Here is a 25,624-nt window from a genome sequence, read left to right as displayed (position 1 = left end):
CATTGTATGTTCTGGTGATGCTCTGCTACATTGTATATTCCAGTGACGCTCTGCTACATTGTATGTTCTGGTGATGCTCTGCTACATTGTATGTTCTGGTGATGCTCTGCTACATTGTATGTCCCGATGATGCTCTGCTACATTGTATATTCCAGTGATGCTCTGCTACATTGTATATTCATGTGATGCTCTGCTACATTGTATGTTCTGGTGAAGCTCTGCTACATTGTATGTTATGGTGATGCTCTGCTACATTGTATATTCAGGCTCTGCTACATTGTATGTTCTGTGATGATCTGCTACATTATATGTTCTGGTGATGCTCTGCTACATTGTATGTTCTGGTGATGCTCTGCTACATTGTATATTCCGGTGATGCTCTGCTACATTTTATGTTCCGGTGATGCTCTGTTACATTTTATGTTGCGGTGATGCTCTGCAACATTCTATATTCAGGTGATGCTCTGCTACTTATATGTTCCGGTGATGCTCTGCTACATTGTATGTTCTGGTGATGCTCTGCTACATTGTATGTTCTGGTGATGCTCTGCTACATTGTATGTCCCGATGATGCTCTGCTACATTGTATATTCCGGTGATGCTCTGCTACATTGTATGTCCCTGTGATGCTCTGGTACATTGTATGTTCTGGTGATGCTCTGCTACATTGTATGTTCTGGTGATGCTCTGCTACATTGTATGTCCCGATGATGCTCTGCTACATTGTATATTCCAGTGATGCTCTGCTACATTGTATGTTCTGGTGATGCTCTGCTACAATGTATGTTCTGGTGATGCTCTGCTACATTGTATGTCCCGATGATGCTCTGCTACATTGTATATTCCAGTGATGCTCTGCTACATTGCATATTCATGTGATGCTCTGCTACATTGTATGTTCTGGTGAAGCTCTGCTACATTGTATGTTATGGTGATGCTCTGCTACATTGTATATTCAGGTGATGCTCTGCTACATTGTATGTTCTGTGATGATCTGCTACATTATATGTTCTGGTGATGCTCTGCTACATTGTATGTTCTGGTGATGCTCTGCTACATTGTATATTCCGGTGATGCTCTGCTACATTATATGTTCTGGTGATGCTCTGCTACATTGTATGTTCCGGTGATGCTCTGCTACATTGTATGTTCTGTGATGATCTGCTACATTGTATGTTCTGGTGATGCTCTGCTACATTGTATGTTCTGGTGATGCTCTGCTACATTGTATATTCCGGTGATGCTCTGCTACATTGTATGTTCCGGTGATGCTCTGCTACATTGTATGTTCTGTGATGATCTGCTACATTGTATGTTCTGTGATGATCTGCTACATTGTATGTTCTGTGATGCTCTGCTACATTGTATGTTCTGGTGATGCTCTGCTACATTGTATGTTCTGGTGATGCTCTGCTACATTGTATGTTCTGTGATGATCTGCTACATTATATGTTCTGGTGATGCTCTGCTACATTGTATGTTCAGGTGATGCTCTGCTACATTGTATGTTCAGGTGATGCTCTGCTACATTGTATGTTCCGGTGATGCTCTGCTACATTGTATGTTATGGTGATGCTCTGCTACATTGTATATTCCGGTGATGCTCTGCTACATTGTATGTTCTGGTGATGCTCTGCTACATTGTATGTTATGGTGATGCTCTGCTACACTGTATGTTCTGTGATGCTCTGCTACATTGTATGTTCTGGTGATGCTCTGCTACATTGTATGTTCTGGTGATGCTCTGCTACATTGTATGTTATGGTGATGCTCTGCTACACTGTATGTTCTGTGATGCTCTGCTACATTGTATGTTCTGGTGATGCTCTGCTACATTATATGTTCAGGTGATGCTCTGCTACATTGTATGATGTATGATTTAGTGAATCCAGCATTGAGCAGGGGGTTGGACACAATGACCCTGGAGGTCCTTTCCAACACTAACATTTTATGATTCTATGTTCCGGTGATGCTCTGCTATATTGTATGTTCCAATGACTCTCTGCTACATTATATGATCTCCTATACTTTATGTTCTGCTACATTACAAGATCTGGTAATCCTTTGCTACATTATATAACCTGGTTAAGTTCCGCTACATTGTGTCGTCTGCTATGATATATGACTTACTGAGCTACTTTTTGTAAAACCTAATAAAGCTACATTATATAATTTGGTGAAGTTCTGCTACATTATATAATCCAATGAAACACTGCTAAATTATATAATCTACTACAATTTATATTGTTGGGACAATCTGCTATATTACATGACCTGAGGACGTTGTTCTACCTTATATCATCCATTACATCATTTAGTGAACTTGTTTATCTGCTACATTATGTGATCAGTTAGTCTATTTTATATGATCTCTTTCATTATTGATCTGGTGAAGCTCAGCTATATTGTATGATCTGCTGATAAACTGGTACAATTTATTAAATAGGCTACATTACAGGATCTGGTGGTGACCTCCTTATCTGTTACATTATATGATCCTCTAAATTACAGGATCTGGTGACAACTTCCTTATCTTTTACATTATATGAATCCCTACATCACATGATCTGGTGATGATCTCTTAAATTATATGATCCCCACATTACAGGATCTGGTGGTGATCGGTTATCTGTTACATTATATGATCCTCACATTACAGAATCTGGTGATGATCTCTTATCTGTTACATTATATGATCCCCTACATTACAGAATCTGGTGGTGATCTCCTTATCAGTTACATTATATGATCCCCTATATTACAGGATCTGGTGATGATCTCTTATCTGTTACATTATATGATCCCCTACATTACAGGATCTGGTGGTGACCTCCTTATCTGTTACATTATGTGATCCCCTACATTACAGGATCTGGTGATGATCTCTTATCTGTTACATTTTCTGATCCCCACATTACAGGATCTGGTGATGATCTGTTATCTGTTACATTTTCTGATCCCCACATTTCAGGATCTGGCGGTGACCTCCTTATCAGTTACATTATATGATCCCCTATATTGCAGGATCTGGTGATGATCTCTTATCTGTTACATTTTCTGATCCCCATATTACAGGATCTGGTGATGATCTGTTACATTTTCTGATCCCCACATTACAGGATCTGGCGGTGACCTCCTTATCAGTTACATTATATGATCCCCTACATTACAGAATCTGGTGGTGATCTCCTTATCAGTTACATTATATGATCCCCTATATTACAGGATCTGGTGATGATCTCTTATCTGTTACATTATATGATCCCCTACATTACAGGATCTGGTGGTGACCTCCTTATCTGTTACATTATGTGATCCCCTACATTACAGGATCTGGTGATGATCTGTTATCTGTTACATTATATGATCCCCTACATTACAGGATCTGGTGATGATCTGTTATCTGTTACATTATATGATCCCCACATTACAGGATCTGGTGATGATGTTATCTGTTACATTATATGATCCCCTATATTACAGGATCTGGCGGTGACCTCCTTATCAGTTACATTATATGATCCCCTATATTGCAGGATCTGGTGATGATCTGTTATCTGTTACATTTTCTGATCCCCACATTACAGGATCTGGTGATGATCTGTTATCTGTTACATTATATGATCCCCTATATTACAGGATCTGGTGGTGACCTCCTTATCTGTTACATTATGTGATCCCCTACATTACAGGATCTGGTGATGATCTGTTATCTGTTACATTTTCTGGTCCCCATATTACAGGATCTGGTGATGATCTGTTATCTGTTACATTTTCTGATCCCCACATTTCAGGATCTGGCGGTGACCTCCTTATCAGTTACATTATATGATCCCCTATATTGCAGGATCTGGTGATGATCTGTTATCTGTTACATTTTCTGATCCCCACATTACAGGATCTGGTGATGATCTGTTATCTGTTACATTTTCTGATCCCCACATTTCGGGATCTCTTCATCTGTTACATTATATCCTGTGTGTGATGTTCTGATGAGAGAATGTAGCCCGGAGGCTGATGCAACACTTATGAGAAGTGTCACCCGGGTAGGACGCAGCTCGCCCGGTCTCTGGGGTCTGCACATAATGTAATTGCACTCCTGGGGTTGCGTTACCTCGGCCTCTACCTGTCACCGCCGGGACATGTTGTTTTGATGTGGAAACAGCATTAAGAGGACCAGGAAAATGGAACTGTAACTACAAAGTGTGCAGTGGGGGAGACGCGCGGATGTAGCAGAGCTGAACTCGTCATTTAAAATTCTAACAAAATATCTAAATTGGTGAACTGATCTAATCCGATAAGCCGTCAATGGCAATTAATGAGGATTCTCAAAATAAATCGGATTCCAGAAATTCCGGTCTCTTCATAATTTCAGTTTTATTTTAAGCGCTAATATAAATTCAACCTCAGCAAATTAGAACAGAAAGAATTAATTGGATATGTAAATGAGATTATCTGCTATATAAATCTAATTACAAACTAATTTGCTCTAACAGCATGAAAAGGAACAACGCGTTCCCTATAAAGCGGCACCTGTACCATGTCTGGCGTCAACAACGATGGACAAAAGAGGCGCAGCAGCAGCAGCAATGGCGGGACGGCTCGGACCACCACACAGTACGTGCCATGGTTTAAGCCAATTATTGGGGGATATGGAGAATTTCTGTATCGTTAAGTTCCCCGCTCAGCAGCAACCGTGAAAATGATCTCGTTCTGTATTTGGGTTGCGGTCACCAGTGTCAAGAGTCACAGGAACTACAAGTGCCAGAGATAATCTACCATTCCAGTATAGAGACCCCACTCTGCTGGTAACAAACAGAAATGGGGATTAGTGAACCCCAACGTTTTGACTTTTTTTTTTTTTTATTTTGGGGGGGGGGGGGGAGGCGTTGAAACAATATATCATGTGTTGCACCATGATAATTAGATTATATGACGCATGGGGGGAGGGGAGGTGTTTGCATTTGGAGGAAAATACTTGAAATGTTGTGACTCCATACAGCAGAAGTTTGTGCTTCAGAGCTGTCTTTTTTTCTACAGAGAAGGAATTTGCAGCCATAAGCAAACAACTTGGAGGCTGTCCAGATGTCCTTAGTCATCCAGGCACTTTCTCTCCACCTTTCCTACTTACCAGTAAATTTAATCTCTGTTGCTCCATTCTGGTTCATAACAAGTAATCACAGGGCACTAAAGCCAAACCTGCAACCACCATTACCAAATCTAGCCGAAATCTCAGGACATGAAACTACCTGATTAACTCAGCTTTCCCAATGCACAAGGATAATGCATGAAGTGCAAAGGGTTATGCACACAGTGATGTCACCATACAGGGATAATACACACAGTGATGTCATAGTACAGGATTAATGCACACAGTGATGTCACAGTACAGGGATAATGCACACAGTGATGTCACAGTACAGGGATAATGCACACAGTGATGGCAAAGCACAGGGATAACGCACACAGTGATGTCACAGCACAGGCATAATGCAAAAGTGATGTCACAGTACAGGGATAATACACACAGCAATGTCACAGTACAGAGATAATACACACAGTGATGTCACCGTACAGGGATAATACACAGAGTGATGTCACCGTACAGGGACAATGCACACAATGATGTCACAGTACAGGGTTATGCACACAGTTATTTCATAGTACAGGGATAATGCACAAAGTGATGTCACCGTACAGGGATAATGCACAGAGTGATGTCACCGTACAGGGACAATGCACACAATGATGTCACAGTACAGGGTTATGCACACAGTTATGTCATAGTACAGGGATAATGCACACTGCAATGTCACAGTACAGGGATAATAAACATGGTGATGTCACAGTACAGGGATAAGGCACACAGTGATGTCACAGTACAGAGATAATGCACACAGTGATGTCACTGTACAGGGATAATACACACAGCGATGTCACAGCACAGGGATAATGCACAAAGTGATGTCACAGCACAGGGATAATGCCCACAGTGATATCACAGTACAGGATAATGCACAAAGTGATGTCACCGTACAGGGATAATACCCACAGTGATGTCACTGTACAGGGATAATGCACACAGCGATGTCACAGTACAGGGATAATGCACAAAGTGATGTCACAGCACAGGGATAATGCAGAAAGCGATGCCACTGTACAAGGATAATGCACACGCTGATGTCACCGTACAGGGATAATACACACGGTGGTGTCGCAGTACAGGGATAATGCACACAGTGATGTCACCGTACAGGGATAATACACACAGTGATGTCACAGCACAGGGATAATGCATAAAGTGATATCACCGTACAGGGATAATGCACACAGTGATGTCACAGTACAGGGATAATACACACGGTGGTGTCACAGTACAGGGATAATGCACACAGTGATGTCACCGCACAGGGATAATGCACAGAGTGATGTCACCTTACAGGGATAATGCACACAGTGATGTCACAGTACAGGGATAATAGACATGGTGATGTCACAGTACAGGGATAATGCACACAGTGATGTCACCATACAGGGATAATGCAGAGTGATGTCAACGTACAGGGATAATACACACAGCGATGTCACAGTACAGGGATAATGCACACAGTGATGTCATAGTACACTGTTATGCACACAGTGATCTCATAGAACAGGGATAATGCACAGTGATGTCACCGTACAGGGATAATGCACACAGTGATGTCACAGTACAGGGATAATACACACAGTGGTGTCACAGTACAGGGATAATGCACACAGTGATGTCACCGCACAGGGATAATGCATAAAGTGATGTCACCGTACAGGGATAATGCACACAGTGATGTCACAGTACAGGGATAATACACACAGTGGTGTCACAGTACAGGGATAATGCACACAGTGATGTCACCGCACAGGGATAATGCACAGAGTGATGTCACCTTACAGGGATAATGCACACAGTGATGTCACAGTACAGGGATAATGCACACAGTGATGTCACAGTACAGGGATAATGCACAAAGTGATGTCACAGTACGAGTATAATGCACACAGCGATGTCACAGTACAGAGATAATACACACAGTGATGTCACAGTACAGGGATAATGCACACAGTGATGTCACCGTACAGGGATAATGCACAGTGATGTCACCGTACAGGGATAATGCACAGTGATGTCACAGTACAGGGATAATGCACACAGTGATGACACAGTACAGGGTTATGCACACAGTGATGTCACATTACAGGGATAATACACATGGTGATGTCACAGTACAGGGATAATGCACACAGTGATATCTCTGTACAGGGATAATGCACACAGTGATGTCATAGTACACGGTTATGCACACAGTGATGTCATAGTACAGGGATAATGCACACAGTGATGTCACCGTACAGGGATACTGCACACAGTGATGTCACAGTACAGGGATAATGCACAAAGTGATGTCACAGTACGAGTATAATGCACACAGTGATGTCACAGTACAGAGATAATACACACAGTGATGTCACAGTACAGGGATAATGCACACAGTGATGTCACCTAAATTCAGTTTTTGATCAATGAATATATCTCCTATAATACCAGTAACGTGATCTATTATGCTACATGGAGTTGTCCTCTCATCTACATAGGATTAACATCACGGGAACTGAAGATACGTGTGAGAGAACATGTACGGGACATTGGCGCAGCGAGGGGAGTGGAGGATATATCTACCCTCAAGACCATCCCGAAACATTTCAGGATGGTCCACAATTGTAACCCTAAAGATTTTATGGTTAGGGCTATAGATGTGGTACATGTTGGCATTAGGGGGGGGGGGGGGGGGGGGGGAATGTAAAAAAAACTCCTAGCACAGAGAATTAAAATGGATTGTTTCCTTGGGAACCATGAAGCCGGCTGGTTTGAATGACTCCTTGAATTTTGGCTCCTTTTTGTAGAGTTTCCTTCATCCTTTAACCCCTTCCCGACCCATGACGCCTATGTGGCGTCATGGAAAGATCGCGTCCCTGCAGATCGGGTGAAAGGGTTAACTCCCATTTCACCCGATCTGCAGGGACAGGGGGAGTGGTAGTTCACCCCCCATCCCCCCCCCCCCCCCCCCCGTGGCTACGATCGCTCTGATTGGCTGTTGAAAGTGAAACTGCCAATCAGAGCGATTTGTAATATTTCACCTATTATAACGGGTGAAATATTACAATCCAGCCATGGCCGATGCTGCAATATCATCGGCCATGGCTGGAAATACTAATGTGCCCCCCCCCCCCACCGATCGCCCCCCCAGCCCTCCGATCTGCCCGGTACACTGCCCCGCTCCCCTCCGTCCTGTGCTCCGCTCCCCCCCCCCCCGTGCTCTTGTCCGCTCACCCCCGTGCTCCAATCACCCCCCGCACTCCGATCCACCCCCCCGTGCTCCGTTCCACCCCCCTGTGCTCCGTTCCACCCCCCCGTGCTCCGTTCCAACCCCCCCGTGCTCCGTTCCACCTCTCCCGGCCCCCCCCCCCCCCATGCTCCCCCCCACCCCATCGTACTTACCGATCCTGCCGGGGTCCGGCCGTCTTCTCCCTGGGCGCCGCCATCTTCCAAAATGGCGGGCGCATGCGCAGTGCGCCCGCCGAATCTGCTGGCCGGCAGATTCGTTCAAAGTGCATTTTGATCACTGAGATATAATCTATCCCAGTGATCAAAATAAAAAAATGATAAATGACCCCCCCCCCCCCTTTGTCACCCCCATAGGTAGGGACAATAAAAAAATATAGAAATTTTTTTTTTCCCCACTAATGTTAGAATAGGGTTAGGGTTAGGGGTAGGGTTAGGGCTAGGGTTAGGGGTAGGGTTAGGGGTAGGGCTAGGGTTAGGGTTAGGGCTAGGGTTTTGGTATGTGCACACGTATTCTGGTCCTCTGCGTTTTTTTCCGCTGCGGATTTGATAAATCCGCAGTGCTAAACCGCTGCGGATTTATGGCGGATTTACCATGTTTTTTCTGCGCATTTCACTGCGGTTTTACAACTGCGATTTTCTATTGGAGCAGTTGTAAAACCGCTGCGGAATCCGCAGAAAGAAGAGACATGCTGCGGAATGTAAACCGCTGCGTTTCCGTGCAGTTTTTCTGCAGCATGTGCACAGCGATTTTTGTTTCCCATAGGTTTACATTGAACTGTAAACTCATGGGAAACTGCTGCGGATCCGCAGCGTTTTCCGCAGCGTGTGCACATACCTTTAGAATTAGGCCATGTGCACACGGTGCGGATTTGGCTGCGTATCCGCAGCGGATTGGCCGCTGCGGATTCGCAGCAGTGTTCCATCAGGTTTACAGTACCAAGTAAACCTATGGAAAACCAAATCCGCTGTGCCCATGGTGCGGAAAATACCGTGCGGAATCCGCAGATGAAATCCGCACAAAAAACACTGGAAATCCGCGGAAAATCCGCAGGTAAAACGCAGTGCCTTTTACCCGCGGATTTTTCAAAAATGATGCTGAAAAATCTCACACGAATCCGCAACGTGGGCACATAGCCTTAGGGTTAGGGTTGGAATTAGGGTTATGGTTAGGGTTGTGATTAGGGTTATGGCTACAGTTGGGATAAGGGTTAGGGGTGTGTTGGGGTTAGTGTTGGAGGTAGAATTGAGGGGTTACCACTGTTTAGGCACATCAGGGGTCTCCAAACGCAACATGGCGCCACCATTGATTCTAGCCAATCTTGTATTCAAAAAGTCAAATGGTGCTCCCTCAATTCCGAGCCCCGACGTGTGCCCAAACAGTGATTTACCCCCACATATGGGGTACCAGCATACTCAGGATAAACTGCGCAACAATTACTGGGGTCCAATTTCTCCTGTTACCCTTGTGAAAATAAAAAAATGCTTGCTAAAACATCATTTTTGAGGAAAGAAAAATGATTTTTTATTTTCACGGCTCTGCGTGGTAAATGTCTGTGAAGCACTTGGGGGTTCAAAGTGCTCACCACATATCTAGATAAGTTCCTTGGGGGGTCTAGTTTCTAAAATGGGGTCACTTGTGGGGGGTTTCTACTGTTTAGGCACACCAGGGGCTCTGCAAACGCAACGTGACGCCCGCAGACCATTCCATCAAAGTCTGCATTTCAAAAGTCACTACTTCCCTTCTGAGCCCCGACGTGTGCCCAAACAGTGGTTTACCCCCACACATGGGGTATCAGCGTACTCAGGAGAAACTGGACAACAACTTTTGGGGTCCAATTTCTCCTGTAACCCTTGGGAAAATAAAAAATTCTGGGCTAAATAATTATTTTTGAGGAAAGAAAATGTATTTATTATTTTCACGGCTCTGCATTATAAACTTCTATGAAGCACTTGGGGGTTCAAAGTGCTCACCTCACATCTAGATAAGTTCCTTTCGGGGTCTAGTTTCCAAAATGGGGTCACTTGTGGGGGGTTTCTACTGTTTAGCCACATCAGAGGCTCTGCAAACGCAACGTGATGCCCGCAGAGCATTCCATCAAAGTCTGCATTTCAAAACGTCACTACTTCACTTCCGAGCCCCGGCGTGTGCCCAAACAGTGGTTTACCCCCACACATGGGGTATCAGTGTACTCAGGAGAAACTGGACAACAACTTTTGGGGTGAAATTTCTCCTGTTACCCTTGGGAAAATAAAAAATTGCAGGCTAAAAGATCATTTTTGAGAAAATAATTTTTATTTTTTATTTTCATGGCTCTGCGTTATAAACTTCTGTGAAGCACTTGGGGGTTCAAAGTCCTCACCACACATCTAGATTAGTTCCTTTGGGGGTCTAGTTTCCAAAATGGGGTCATTTGTGGGGGATCTCCAATGTTTAGGCACACAGGGGCTCTCCAAACATGACATGGTGTCCGCTAATGATTGGAGCTAATTTTCCATTTAAAAAGCCAAATGACGTGCCTTCCCTTCCGAGCCCTGCCGTGCGCCCAAACAGTGGTTTACCCCCACATATAGGGTATCAGCGTACTCAGGAGAAACTGGACAACAACATTTGGGGTCCAATTTCTCCTATTACTCTTGGCAAAATAGGAAATTCCAGGCTAAAAAATCATTTTTGAGGAAAGAAAAATTATTTTTTATTTTCATGGCTCTGCGTTATAAACTTCTGTGAAGCACCTGGGGGTTTAAAGTGCTCAATATGCATCTAGATAAGTTCCTTGGGGGGTCTAGTTTCCAAAATGGGGTCACTTGTGGGGGAGCTCCAATGTTTAGGCACACAGGGGCTCTCCAAACGCGACATGGTGTCCGCTAACAATTGGAGCTAATTTTCCATTCAAAAAGTCAAATGGCGCGCCTTCCCTTCCGAGCCCTGCCGTGTGCCCAAACAGTGGTTTACCCCCACATATGAGGTATCGGCGTACTCGGGAGAAATTGCCCAACAAATTTTATGATCCATTTTATCCTATTGTCCATGTGAAAATGAAAAAATTGAGGCGAAAATAATTTTTTTGTGAAAAAAAAGTACTTTTTCATTTTTACAGATCAATTTGTGAAGCACCTGGGGGTTTAAAGTGCTCACTAGGCATCTAGATATGTTCTTTGGGGGGTCTAGTTTCCAAAATGGGGTCATTTGTGGGGGAGCTCCAATGTTTAGGCACACAGAGGCTCTCCAAACGCGACGATGGAGATAATTGGAGATAATTTTTCATTCAAAAAGTCAAATGGCGCTCCTTCCCTTCCGAGCCTTACCATGTGCCCAAAAGGTGGTTTACCCCCACATGTGAGGTATTGGTGTACTCAGGAGAAATTGCCCAACAAATTTTAGGATCCATTTTATCCTGTTGCCCATGTGAAAATGAAAAAAATGAGGCTAAAAGATTTTTTTTGTGAAAAAAAGTACTTTTTCATTTTTACGGATCAATTTGTGAAGCACCTGGGGGTTCAAAGTGCTCACTATGCATCTAGATAAGTTCCTTGGTGCATCTAGTTTCCAAAATGGGGTCACTTGTGGGGTGGGGGGTTCAATTTTTAGGCACACGGGGGCTCTCCAAACGTGACATGGTGTCCGCTAAAGAGTGGAGCCAATTTTTCATTCAAAAAGTCAAATGGCGCTCCTTCCCTTCCAATCCCTGCCGTGCGCCCAAACAGTGGTTTACCCCCACATATGAGGTATCAGCGTACTCAGGACAAATTGGACAACAACTTTCGTGGTTCAGTTTCTCCTTTTACCATTGGGAAAATAAAAAAATTGTTGCTAAAAGATAATTTTTGTGACTAAAAAGTTAAATGTTCATTTTTTCCTTCCTGTGAAGCACCTGAAGGGTTAATAAACTTCTTGAATGTGGTTTTGAGTACCTTGAGGGGTGCAGTTTTTAGAATGGTGTCACTTTTGGGTATTTTCAGCCATACAGACCCCTCAAACTAACTTCAAATGTGAGGTGGTCCCTAAAAAAAATGGTTTTGTAAATTTCGTTGTAAAAATGAGAAATCGCCGGTCAAATTTTAACCCTTATAACTTCCTAGCAAAAAAAAATTTTGTTTCCAAAATTGTGCTGATGTAAAGTAAACATGTGGGAAATGTTATTTATTAACTATTTTGTGTCACATAACTCTCTGGTTTAACAGAATAAAAATTCAAAATGTGAAAATTGCAAAATTTTCAAAATTTTCGCCAAATTTCCGTTTTTATCACAAATAAACGCAGAATTTATTGACCTAAATTTACCACTAACATGAAGCCCAATATGTCACGAAAAAACAATCTCAGAACCGCTAGGATCCATTGAAGCGTTCCTGAGTTATTACCTCATAAAGGGACACTGGTCAGAATTGCAAAAAACGGCAAGGTCTTTAAGGTCAAAATAGGCTGGGTCATGAAGGGGTTAAAGTCCCCTGCATTTGTTTTTAAATTGTACATGTGTGTGTTTTTTTTTTGTTTTAACAGTTGTTATTGTTTTGTTATATTATATATACAGGCTCCTTCTGGATGAATGGCAGCTTATTTGTTCTTTTTGGATCTCACCACTTCTGAGAATATGGAAAAAGGAAAGAAAAAAATCATATGGACTAACGAACTATTCAACTCTGTTTCAGATTGAACGGAATATAACATTGTACCATCGAAACCCTTCAGTTGTTGTAATATTGGACACTGTCGCTTTATTGTTAATGTATATGTTCCATGTCCATGTCTAAATAATATAGACACACTGTTGTTTACATTTCTAATGGCTTCTGCCGTGGTGCGCGTGTGCTGGCTGGCGGTCTGTGCTTGCCCCCCCTCTGACCGGCGATGCCCTGCTGCAGGCACGCCTGGGACTCACTAGTGCCCACTTGTGCGTGCGGTGGGGAAGGTCCGGGCAGGGGTGGGTTAACCCGGCGGCGGCCGGGGCATGCGCCATACAAACACAACGGTGATTGCAAGAAGTCAGGTGACGGTCACATGATGAGTTTCCATGGATACTTAAGGTCCTGTAGACAGCCCAAACCACACTCCCCTTGAGAAAGCAAGTGCTGACAGCAGTGAAACGCGCGTCGGGGTACGTGCAGTGGGCCCCACATTCATAGGTGAGACATGCTTCCCTAGCATCCATATGCTGACCCACCAGGCTGGGTACTTTTACGGCTAGAGGTTTTACAATAGCTGGTGGTGTGCGGTATCCACTCTCCCATAGGTCATTACAAGAAATGTTCTGTGTACTAATGATTTTTACCGCTCATGATTGGGGGTTGCGGCTACCTGTGATATTTCTGGGAGCATTTGTTTTTTCACCAGTTGTATTAATATCAATTCACTGAGGCAATATGTTTTAGAAGGGCCACTCATAATCTGGTGTCTTTGTTTAAATAGCACTTTCATGACATTGTTTGTGTGTTTTTAAAAGGTTTATATTTGTTAATAAAGCTTTGTGATATTTTTATACAAAAACAAAAGCTTCCGCTGTTTCTCCGGTATTTTCATTTTCTTTTACAGTGATGTCACCGTACAGGGATAATGCACACAGCAATGTGACAGTACAGGGATAATACACACAGTGATGTCACAGTACAGGGATAATGCACAGAGTGATGTCACCTTACAGGGATAATGCACACAGTGATGTCACCGTACAGGGATAATGCACACAGTGAGGTCACAATACAGGGATAATACACACAGTGATGTCATAGTACAGGGATGATGCACACAGTGATGTCACCTTACAGGGATAATGCACACAGTGATGTCACCGTACAGGGATAATGCACAGAGTGATGTCACAGTACAGGGTTATGCACACAGTGTGGTCACAGTACATGGATAATGCACACAGTGATGTCACAGTACAGGGATAATGCACAAAGTGATGTCACAGTACATGGATAATGCAGAAAGTGATGTCAACATACAGGGATAATGCACACAGTGATGTCACAGTACAGGGTTATGCACACAGTGTGGTCATAGTAGAGGAATAATGCACACAGTGATGTCACAGTACAGGGATAATGCACACAGTGATGTCACAATACAGGGATAATGCACACAGTGATGTCACAGTACAGGGTTATGCACACAGTGATGTCATAGTACATGGATAATTCACACAGTGATGTCACAGCACAGGGATAATGCACACAGTAATGTCACAGTACAGGGTTATGCACACAGTGATGTCATAGTACATGGATAATTCACACAGTGATGTCACAGCACAGGGATAACGCACATGTTACTACACAAACAGCACACGAGTGCGGTAGAAACACGCACATCACAGCACACAGTTACCTGGGTTTCTTTTTATTACCATAGAGTTCTCAGTCTAGGAGAAAAGAGGACGTCCTGAAATCTGGCACCAAACGGGACGAGCCATTTCCTTCCTTTCTGGTAACGTTCCTTGGAATCGTGCGTTGCTCATTACCCGCGAGCGCACGTTACATCGTAAAGGACAAACATTGTGCTGCCATTTACGAGCAGTAACGCTCATTTCAACGCGAGCGGCACTAATCCGATGTAGAGTCCGACAATCACCGCGAGAGCGGCCATTAAGTCACTAATTCACATGTTCTGCTCCAAACCTTTGTGACCCTTGTAAACATTTCCCAGAATCCATCAGTCTCTGACTTCTGAGCCAGCAAATGGTCAAGTATCTTATTAATTCACATCTTCAGATATTTCTAGGTCACAAACTATAAAAAAATCCCTAAAACAGAGTCGTCCTTCCAGCCGGCTGAACAGGCAATTTCTTGATTAAAATTTATGTCAAAATGATTATTATTAGCGGGTGGATTTCAGGACGCAGGGAGAGGCGGACACGAGAGGATGCGGCGGGCGGAGGGTGACGGCGCAGACACGAGAGGACGCGGTGGGCGGAGGGTGACGCGGCGGACACGAAAGGATGCGGCGGGCGGAGAGTGACGTGGTGGACACGAGAGGATGCGGCGGGCGGAGGGTGACGCGGCGGACATGAGAGGATGCGGCGGGCGGAGGGTGACGCGGCGGACACGAGAGGACGCGGCGGGCAAAGGGTGACGCGGCGGACACGAGAGGAAACGGCGGGCGGAGAGTGACGTGGTGGACACGAGGACGCGGCGGGCGGAGGGTGACGCGGCGGACACGGCGGGCGAAGGGTGATGCGGCGGACACGAGAGGACGCGGCGGGCGAAGAGTGACGCGACGTACACGAGAGGACGCGGCGGGCAAAGGGTGTCGCTGCGGACACGAGAGGACGCGCGGGGCGGAGGGTGATGCGGCGGACACGAGAAAATGCAGCGGGCGGAGGTGAGGCGGCGGACACGAGAGGACGTGGCGGGTGACGCGGCGGACACGAGAGGACGCGGCGGGCGAAGGGTGACGCGGCGGACACGAGAGGACACGGCGGGCGGAGAGTGACGTGGTGGACACGAGGACACGGCGGGCGGAGGGTGACGCGGCGGACACGGCGGGCGAAGGGTGATGCGGCGGACACGAGAGGACGCGGCGGGCGAAGAGTGACGCGACGTACACGAGAGGACGCGGCGGGCAAAGGGTGTCGCTGCGGACACGAGAGGACGCGCGGGGCGGAGGGTGATGCGGCGGACACGAGAAAATGCAGCGGGCGGAGGTGACGCGGCAGACACGAGAGGACGTGGCGGGTGACGCGGCGGACACGAGAGGACACGGCGGGCGGAGGGTGACGCGGCGGACACGAGAAAATGCAGCGGGCGGAGGGTGACGCAGCGGACACGAGAGGACGTGGCGGGTGACGCGGCGGACACGAGAGGACGTAGCGGGAGACGCGGTGGACACGGTGGGTGGAGGGTGACGCGGCGGACACGAGAAAATGCAGCGGGCGGAGGGTGACGCGGGGGACACGAGAGGACGTGGCGGGCGACGCGGCGGGAGACGCGGCGGACACGAGAGGACACGGCGGGCGGAGGGTGACGCGTTGGACACGAGAAAACGCAGTGGGCGGAGGGTGACGCGACGGACACGAGAGGACGCGACGGGAGACGCGGCGGACACGAGAGGACGCGGCAGGAGACGCGGCGGACACGAGAGGACGCGGCGGGCGGAGGGTGATGCGGCGGACATGAGAGGACGCGGCGGGCGGAGGGTGACGCAACAGTGATACATGTCCACAGGAGGTCATATCTGCAACTGTCAGTGAATAGAAACACTCCTCATTATATAAAAAAAATGGAAAACCTGTCCTGGCCTAATACCGATGGGCGGAGGAGCATATATTAAAGGGGTTGTCCAGGATTACAAAAACATGTCTATCTTCTTCCAAAAACAGCACCGCCACTATCCTTGTGTCTGGTACTGCAGCTCAGCTTACAGGACTCTCAGACTGAATATTACAGAAATAGTCCCCATAAGACCTCAGAGAAGCCTTTTAGATCCACTGCAGAAGTAGAGACCTTTCTTAAAGGGGTACACCCATCTCCTAAGAATTTGCTATGCAGATGCGGGTCCCTCCAAGACTTCCTTCAATGCAGGGAGCGGGGTCCTGATGAACGCTGTGGTCAGCAGAGAGGTGGTGGGAATTCCCATACAAATGAATAGGAAATTGTGCAATGTGTCAGGGACTGAGACCATTAGTGGGTCCGGCTACCACTTTATAAGATAGGAATACCCCTTTAAATATTTAGGTCCAAACCTGGAACCAGCTGCAGTCAAAGGAAGACTCCCCCAAAATCCACAGCCCACTCCTGGTGCCAGTCCACTTCTTTACACCCTGATCCGAAGACATAAAGGTCAGTCTGTAAGAGGGATAAGAAGGTAAAGGTTACTGTGACCCTCAGGCCTGGTCGCCCCATTCCTCTAGGTGGCAGGCACTCCACCCACGAGGGCGGTGAGTCGGGCCCCCCAGATCAGGGCCCATAGGCGGCTTCCATAGATATAATGTAACATCTGTTATCATCCCCCCACCGCGCCGTGCACCGCATCCCCCGAGCCGTCCTGTGACTTTAATCGGCCGTTTAGAATATTTATAATGGTTATCAATTATTCAGACACCTGCCTGATCAATTTGCATACTGTTTAAAGGGCTAGACGCGGATAAATATTTCATCTGATTTAATCTTGCTTGTTGATTGATGGTCGTAATAATATTTTTCTGTGTTGATTTTTCTCCGCTTATAAACTCATCTATTTCATGCCTGCGGATCGTTAGACCAATTACCCAAGCAGACAATTGGACGGAAATTAATGGTCTGATAGAGACGCTAGTTATTGTTATTCTGCTAAAAAGTCAAGTGGGCGGAGCTTAGCTACAGACATTTAACAGGAGGAGCTTAATTGTAAGAATAGCTTTAATTTAATGGTTCATGTAACGATTTACAGAGTTGTGACCACACCCACAATGATATTAATCATCCAATCACTCCCACAAATTATCTTAAAGGGATATCACACCAAAATGTTCCATTGTTAAAGTCATTTGTAAAAAAAAAAGTGTGAAAAACCCACAATAAAATATGCAATACCTGACACTGATGGAGCAATTATCAGATATATCAAAGTGTCAGTGTGCCTAACAGCAATAATGCACCTGCTGAGGGTTGTAGTCCTGCGCGCTGGGGATGAGCTGCGCCCTGCATTATTGTTATTATAGGCCCTGCAGACTAAATCCCCCTTCTCCTATGCAGGGGCTGATGTCAATGGTTCCCCCAATATTTCCAGCAATCAATCCATCAGTAACTTTTGGAGGAAATGGCTGCATTTACAAATACTAAAAGAAGGCACTGTCTCTTTAAATGGCCTTGAAACCGAGAAGTTACAATGTAACTTTTCAGCAGTCAAGAAAAAAAAAAGTCACAAATAAACCTGATTTATAAAATCGAATTCACTAAAGGATAAAACAGAATGAAGCGAGTGGACGAGTGGTGTAATTGTAGCCGTCTGTCGCCAGCAGATAATATGTGACAGACAGGATAACAACGTTTTCTGAAATAGAGGGCACCGGCGCCGTCTGCCAGCAAATTACTGACGAGCGATCCGACAATTTGCTTTGTAGTAGCGGATGGGGGAACTTGAACGCGGGCAGCACGCAGGTCTCCTACCTCACCCATGTAATATTCACATGAAAGGGAATTATTCATCAAACCCCATTAACTCCGGCGACATAAACAAAGGGCTCGCTCCGCGCGGTGCGATATGCAGACGAGGAGTAATTAAGCCCCGAAGGATCTGCTGTAACATATGGTAAATATTGCACGTGTCTCAGAAATAGATATTAATTCTCCGTTCCCTACAAGGCATTTCAGACAGGAAAGTGACAATAAGGTGAAAAAAGGGAAAAAAAAATATTGAAATTATTAGCCGCGACCTGCAAAGAACAATAGCTGCAGAACTACAATTATCAGCAAGTGCAAACGTCAAAACTCTCAGCACAAACTTAGAACATGGTTTTTGTCAATTATAACAATCTTCCATATCACAAAAATGTTCAACCACAATGATGTCCGTCCAAAGACGCACCTGAAATCCATCAGAAATTAATATTTAGGCAGACCCCAAAATATATGATTGAGCTCCTGTAATATCTGTACCCAATATACCATATGACAATAAATTAAATTACCGTATAGGAGTTAATATATCGGTTATAATCTCAATTCACATCCAAAGCAGCATTTACAATCAATCTGCAATCCAACAACCGTACATGAATCAGAGATAACATGTGATCAGATGTACAATAACATTCTATAATACTGCCCCTATGTACAAGAATATAACTACTATAATACTGCTCCTATATACAAGAATATAACTACTATAATACTGCCCCCTATGTACAACAATATAACTACTATAATACTGCCCCTATATACAAGAATATAACTACTATAATACTGCCCCTATGTACAAGAATATAACTACTATAATACTGCTCCTATATACAAGAATATAACTACTATAATACTGCCCCTATGTACAAGAATATAACTACTATAATACTGCTCCTATGTACAAGAATATAACTACTATAATACTGCCCCTATGTACAAGAATATAACTACTATAATACTGCTCCTATGTACAAGAATATAACTACTATAATACTGCCCTATATACAAGAATATAACTACTATAATACTGCTCCTATGTACAAGAATATAACTACTATAATACTGCCCCTATGTATAAGAATATAACTACTATAATACTGCCCCTATGTACAAGAATATAACTACTATAATACTGCCCCTATGTACAAGAATATAACTACTATAATACTGCCCCTATGTACAAGAATATAACTACTATAATACTGCTCCTATGTACAAGAATATAACTACTATAATACTGCCCCTATGTACAAGAATATAACTACTATAATACTGCCCCCTATATACAAGACTATAACTACTATAATACTGCTCCTATGTACAAGAATATAACTACTATAATACTGCTCCCTATGTACAAGAATATAACTACTATAATACTGCCCCCTATATACAAGAATATAACTACTATAATACTGCTCCCTATGTACAAGAATATAACTACTATAATACTGCCCCTATATACAAGAATATAACTACTATAATACTGCCCCTATGTACAAGAATATAACTACTATAATATTGCTCCTATGTACAAGAATATAACTACTATAATACTGCTCCTATGTACAAGAATATAACTACTATAATACTGCCCCTATATACAAAAATATAACTACTATAATACCGCCCCTATGTACAAGAATATAACTACTATAATACTGCCCCTATGTACAAGAATATAACTACTATAATACCGCCCCTATGTACAAGAATATAACTACTATAATACTGCCCCTATATACAAAAATATAACTACTATAATACCGCCCCTATGTACAAGAATATAACTACTATAACACTGCCCCTATGTACAAGAATATAACTACTATAATACTGCCCCTATGTACAAGAATATAACTACTATAATACTGCCCCTATATACAAAAATATAACTACTATAATACTGCCCCTATGTACAAGAATATAACTATTATAATACTGCCCCTATGTACAGTAGAATATAACTATTATAATACTGCCCCTATGTACAAGAATATAACTATTATAATACTGCCCTATTCTGCTGTGATAAAGGTTTTATATATCTGACTATTATACGGCTTTATTTCCAGGTGTGATGGAGCGTCTTTCTCCTCTGTGGCTCGGGTACCCGCTGTATCTCAGTCTGGGCAGTGCCCGTCAGCTGACTTTGTGCCAGTCTATGTAATAAATAAATCAGATGCAGTCGGGGAGATGAAGCTGAAAGCGCTCAGACAAATTACTTTAAGGTCAGCTGGAATTCCTTTTATCGGGGTGAGGATCTGTTCTTGGTGCTGGTAAGTGATGCATTACTGTCCTGTATCAGCGGAAGTAGCAAAAATGCTTCTGTCTCTGGGCATCAAATCCGGAGCAGGAGGAAAATACAGATTTCAGCTCTTCGGATACTTTGGGTTCTTTTTTATTCCTAACAATTGCAAAGGAGACAAAGCCCGTGTCCAGCCGCACCTGACATTATCTGATGATACGACAATGCAAACATCTCTCAAAAAGTTTCTCTTTCTCCTAACTTTGGCAGGGAGCCCATTATTCCAGTCCTGGCACCAGTAACTGGAGGCAGCAATTTTTGAATGGCCTTTTCTTAACAATCCTTTCCAGGCCGCGGTTATCCCGGTTGCTTGTGCACCTTCTTCTACCACACTTTTTCCTTATACTTTCCATTAATATTCTTGGATACAGCACTGTGTGAACGGCCGGCTTCTTTAGCAATGACCTTTTGTTTCTTCCCCTCCTTGTGGAGTGTGTCAGTGACGCCTTCTGGACATCTGTCAGGTCAGCAGTCTTCCCCATGATTGTGGAGCTACTGAAACAGACTAAGGACCTTTATAAACGCTTAGGAGCCTTTACAGGTGTTTAGTGTTAATTATTCTAATTTACTGAGATAACGACTTTTGGGTTTTCATTGGCTGTAAGCCATAATCATCAACATTAACAGAAATAAACAAGTGAAATAGATCACTCTGTGTGTAATGACTCTATAGAAGATAGGAGATTCACTTTTTGTATTGAAGAACTGAAATAAATTCAGTTTTTGATGATGTTGTAGTTTTGTGAGAAGCTCCTGTAGTTTAGAGTCATGTCTGCTTCTATGTCATCAGTCTCAGACTGCTGCTTAATCTCCCTCTGTCTGCCATACTTTACACTGCAGCTGTGATCCATTAGGGTCAATCAATTTGATTGACCCCAGTTAGTTGCACTGGCGCTTTATGTAGCTGACAATCCAACTTGTATCTCCTAAGCTTTCTGCAAGGTCTATCCTTCATAATGTACAGACTGCTGGGACTCAGCGCCTCGCCCATACTTTACACTGCAGTTGTGATCCATTAGATCTATTGTAGTGACTGCTGCGGCTCGGTCTGTCCCCCTTACTTTACACTGCATGTCTGTTTGCAGCAGAGACGATTTCCGCATTTTTCACACAATAGAAAACACAAGTAATGTTTGGAGGAAGGCTTGTCTATACATCTACAGACGATGAGCGACGTCCCGTCACGTTGGATTCACCCATGATATGAGAAGTGCAAAAAGCAGGACAGAGGCATAGGAGCCGGCCCCCGGAATCCGCAGTCAGCACCCCCAATACTGAGCGGGCACAGCGCGGGACCAGCGGAGCTGTAATTGGCCCCTGCACTGGGACCTGAATTCTCTGTGAAGGACTCGGGGTTATAACATCAGGGAAGTGAATGGAGATGTTACCTGCAAGACACACGAACCAGCGAAGCGCCAGCAGTTTCCATAGCAACCTCATCCTCGCTTCGTGGGGTCGGACGTCTCTCGGATCTGCGGCAACTTTACGCTTTTATCTGTGGGAGAAGAAGCGGCAAGTTTAGAATTCAATACAGCAGAGGACGAGGCGGCCACTATCCCACCCCCGTCTGGCCTCCCCGGAGAGGCCGAGCCTCAATATCGCAATCATGCACCGCACTATGGCGCTGTGACCCGGAGCCACCGCTGCAGCGGGAATGTGAGATGACTAGAGAGCAAGTGAGACGAGCAGAACACAAGTGAGACGAGCAGAACGCACGCGAGATGACCAGAGCACACTCGATACGAGCAGAGTGCACGAGAGACGACCAGAGTGAACGCGAGACGAGCAGAACACAAGTGAGACGAGCAGAACACAAGTGAGACAAGCAGAACGTACGAGAGACAAGTAGAGCGCACGCGAGATGACCAGAGCACGCGAGACGAGCAGAACACACGCGAGCCATGCAGAGCGCACGCGAGACAACCAGAGCGCACGCGAGACAACCAGAGCGCACGCGAGACAACCAGAGCCCACGCGAGACAACCAGAGCCCACGCGAGACAACCAGAGCCCACGCGAGACAACCAGAGCCCACGCGAGACAACCAGAGCCCACGCGAGACAACCAGAGCCCACGCGAGACAACCAGAGCCCACGCGAGACAACCAGAGCACGCGAGACGAGCAGAACACACGCGAACCATGCAGAGCGCACGCGAGACAACCAGAGCCCACGCGAGACAACCAGAGCCCACGCGAGACAACCAGAGCCCACGCGAGACAACCAGAGCATACAGGAGACGTGTAGGGCGCACACGAGACGTGCAGGGAGCACACGAGATGAGCTCAGCCCCTGCTGGAGATATTACAGCCCCCCATCCGACATATTGATGTCAGGTTAGGAGATCCTCAGATCAATGGAAATGTAACACTGCACCATCTGTAGAGATCTCTGCTGGGAACATGCGGCACGATCTGTATCTATACACGACACACCGGCCTGACAAGGACCGCAGCAAGCACTGGCCGTCAGGAGAATATCCAGTACCCACAGTGCTGGCAGAGACCACAGGGAGGACAGGCGAGGCATGGGGAGACTCCAACAGGAGCCATCACCACGGACCTGCTGCAAATCTGACAATAAATCTGTGGATCGTGACCCCGATTCGCTCCGGCTGCAATAATCCGCACAAGTCAATATCCGTTCAAATATGTCTGCAGAGAGCAAATGTGATTTCTAAAATCTTGGACTCCTCTCTGGTATTGTAATCCACGGTGGATTTTTCCACCTTAAATCTGTAGCTCAAATCTACAGGAATGTGGATGTACCCCGAGAGGAGTGAATCCGCAGCACAATCCGGATGTAGCACATGCAGATAATTGCAAATTTCTAGCAAGATCCAGCACAGTAACATTCACCTGCCGTTCTGATAGGAAGGCTGCGTTCAGTTGGACACATTTTTGACCTTTGTGAACACTGACCAATGTTAGTCACTGTGCATGTGTGCGAGAGCCGTCCTGTAGAGCGAGAGCGTGTGCGAGAGCCGTCCTCTAGAGCGAGCGCGTGTGCAAGAGCCGTCCTCTAGAGCGAGCGGGTGTGCGAGAGCCGTCCTGTAGAGCGAGTGCGTGTGCGAGAGCCGTCCTGTAGAGCGAGTGCGTGTGCGAGAGCCATCCTGTAGAGCGAGCGTGTGCGAGATCCGTCCTCTAGAGCGAGCGCGTGTGCGAGAGCCGTCCTCTAGAGCGAGCGCGTGTGCGAGAGCCGTCCTGTAGAGCGAGCGCGTGTGCGAGATCCGTCCTCTAGAGCGAGCGCGTGTGCAAGAGCCGTCCTCTAGAGCGAGCGCGGGTGCGAAAGCCGTCCTCTAGAGCGAGAGCGTGTGCGAGAGCCGTCCTCTAGTGCGAGAGCGTGTGCGAGAGCCGTCCTCTAGAGCGAGCGCGTGTGCAAGAGCCGTCCTCTAGAGCGAGCGCGGGTGCGAAAGCCGTCCTCTAGAGCGAGAGCGTGTGCGAGAGCCGTCCTCTAGAGCGAGCGTGTGCGAGATCCGTCCTCTAGAGCGAGCGCGTGTGCGAGAGCCGTCCTCTAGAGCGAGCGGGTGTGCGAGAGCCGTCCTCTAGAGCGAGCGCGTGTGCAAGAGCCGTCCTCTAGAGCGAGCGGGTGTGCGAGAGCCGTCCTCTAGAGCGAGCGCGTGTGCAAGAGCCGTCCTCTAGAGCGAGCGCGGGTGCGAAAGCCGTCCTCTAGAGCGAGAGCATGTGCGAGACCCGTCCTCTAGAGCGAGCGCGTGTGCAAGAGCCGTCCTCTAGAGCGAGCGCGTGTGCGAGAGCCGTCCTCTAGAGCGAGCGTGTGTGCCGTCCTCTAGAGCGGTCGCGTGTGCGAGAGCCGTCCTCTAGAGCGAGCGCGTGTGCGAGAGCCGTCCTCTAGAGCGAGCGTGTGTGCCGTCCTCTAGAGCAAGCGCGTGTGCGAGAGCCATCTTCTAGAGCGAGCACGTGTGCGAGAGACGTCCTCTAGAGCGAGCGTGTGTGCCGTCCTCTAGAGCGAGCGTGTGTGCCGTCCTCTAGAGCAAGCGCGTGTGCGAGAGCCATCTTCTAGAGCGAGCACGTGTGCGAGAGACGTCCTCTAGAGCGAGCGTGTGTGCCGTCCTCTAGAGCGAGCGCGTGTGCGAGAGCCGTCCTCTAGAGCGGGCGCGTGTGCGAGGGCCGTCCTCTAGAGCGAGCGCGTGTGCGAGGGCCGTCCTCTAAAGCAGGTGCGTGTTTGAGAGCCGTCTTCAAGAGCGAGCGCGGGTCTCGTGTTTGATGAGACCGTGTTTCTATAGCAGGCAGTTCTTCCACCAGTCGGCCATGAGGACAGGCATGCGAAGATGCACATGGAGCCACCCCAACATGTGAACATGACTGGTCTGTGAATTTCAGCGTCCATCTGAAAGCAGCCTAAAGCAGAACATAGAAATGAGAGGGAAACTGATCATCACCTCCGAACACGCCACAACCCACGGTATATCATGTATGGTCAGTAGAGCACGGTAAGGTCAGTATCTCAATACAGCGGTCTCCCTATCACAGATTATCAATAAGTCCAAATTAAATAGAACGGATGAAGGCTTAACTTTAGTCCACAACATTTCAGTTATCAATTATTTATGACACAGGAAAGATATACGGTATATCTTGGTACCGTGTTAGCCAGTAGATAGAAAAATATTTAGAATTGAGAGTCTTCAGTGGTTGATACCTTTTAATGGCGAACTGAAAAGATGGTAACAAATTGCAGCTTTCGAGACTACACAGGTCTCTTCATCAGGCAAAGACTAAAAGAAATTCTGAAGAATCACATATTTATGCACAATACAGCCCAGAAATAATGTCATAGATAAGGAGGGTGAATTTGCTCCTCAGACCTTGTGGGGGCA

At 45.9% G+C, this 25,624-nt stretch overlaps 1 protein-coding gene across 3 annotated transcripts in view; it reads right to left on the bottom strand.

The window, feature by feature from the left end:
• The window catches only part of LOC138647266 (contactin-4-like), a 254,562-nt gene that overhangs the window by 55,416 nt on the left and 173,522 nt on the right, over positions 1-25,624 (bottom strand). For all 3 annotated transcript variants that reach the window (XM_069736165.1, XM_069736168.1, XM_069736167.1), the window contains one exon: positions 22,178-22,284. In XM_069736165.1, coding sequence (XP_069592266.1) covers positions 22,178-22,229 — 52 coding nt within the window. In that variant the 5' untranslated portion in view covers positions 22,230-22,284. The remainder of the gene's footprint in view (positions 1-22,177; positions 22,285-25,624) is intronic.

The sequence above is a fragment of the Ranitomeya imitator genome, chromosome 8 (genome assembly GCF_032444005.1).
Source record: "Ranitomeya imitator isolate aRanImi1 chromosome 8, aRanImi1.pri, whole genome shotgun sequence".
NCBI classification, from domain to species: Eukaryota; Metazoa; Chordata; class Amphibia; order Anura; family Dendrobatidae; genus Ranitomeya; species Ranitomeya imitator.
This window is presented reverse-complemented; position numbering and strand designations above follow the sequence as displayed.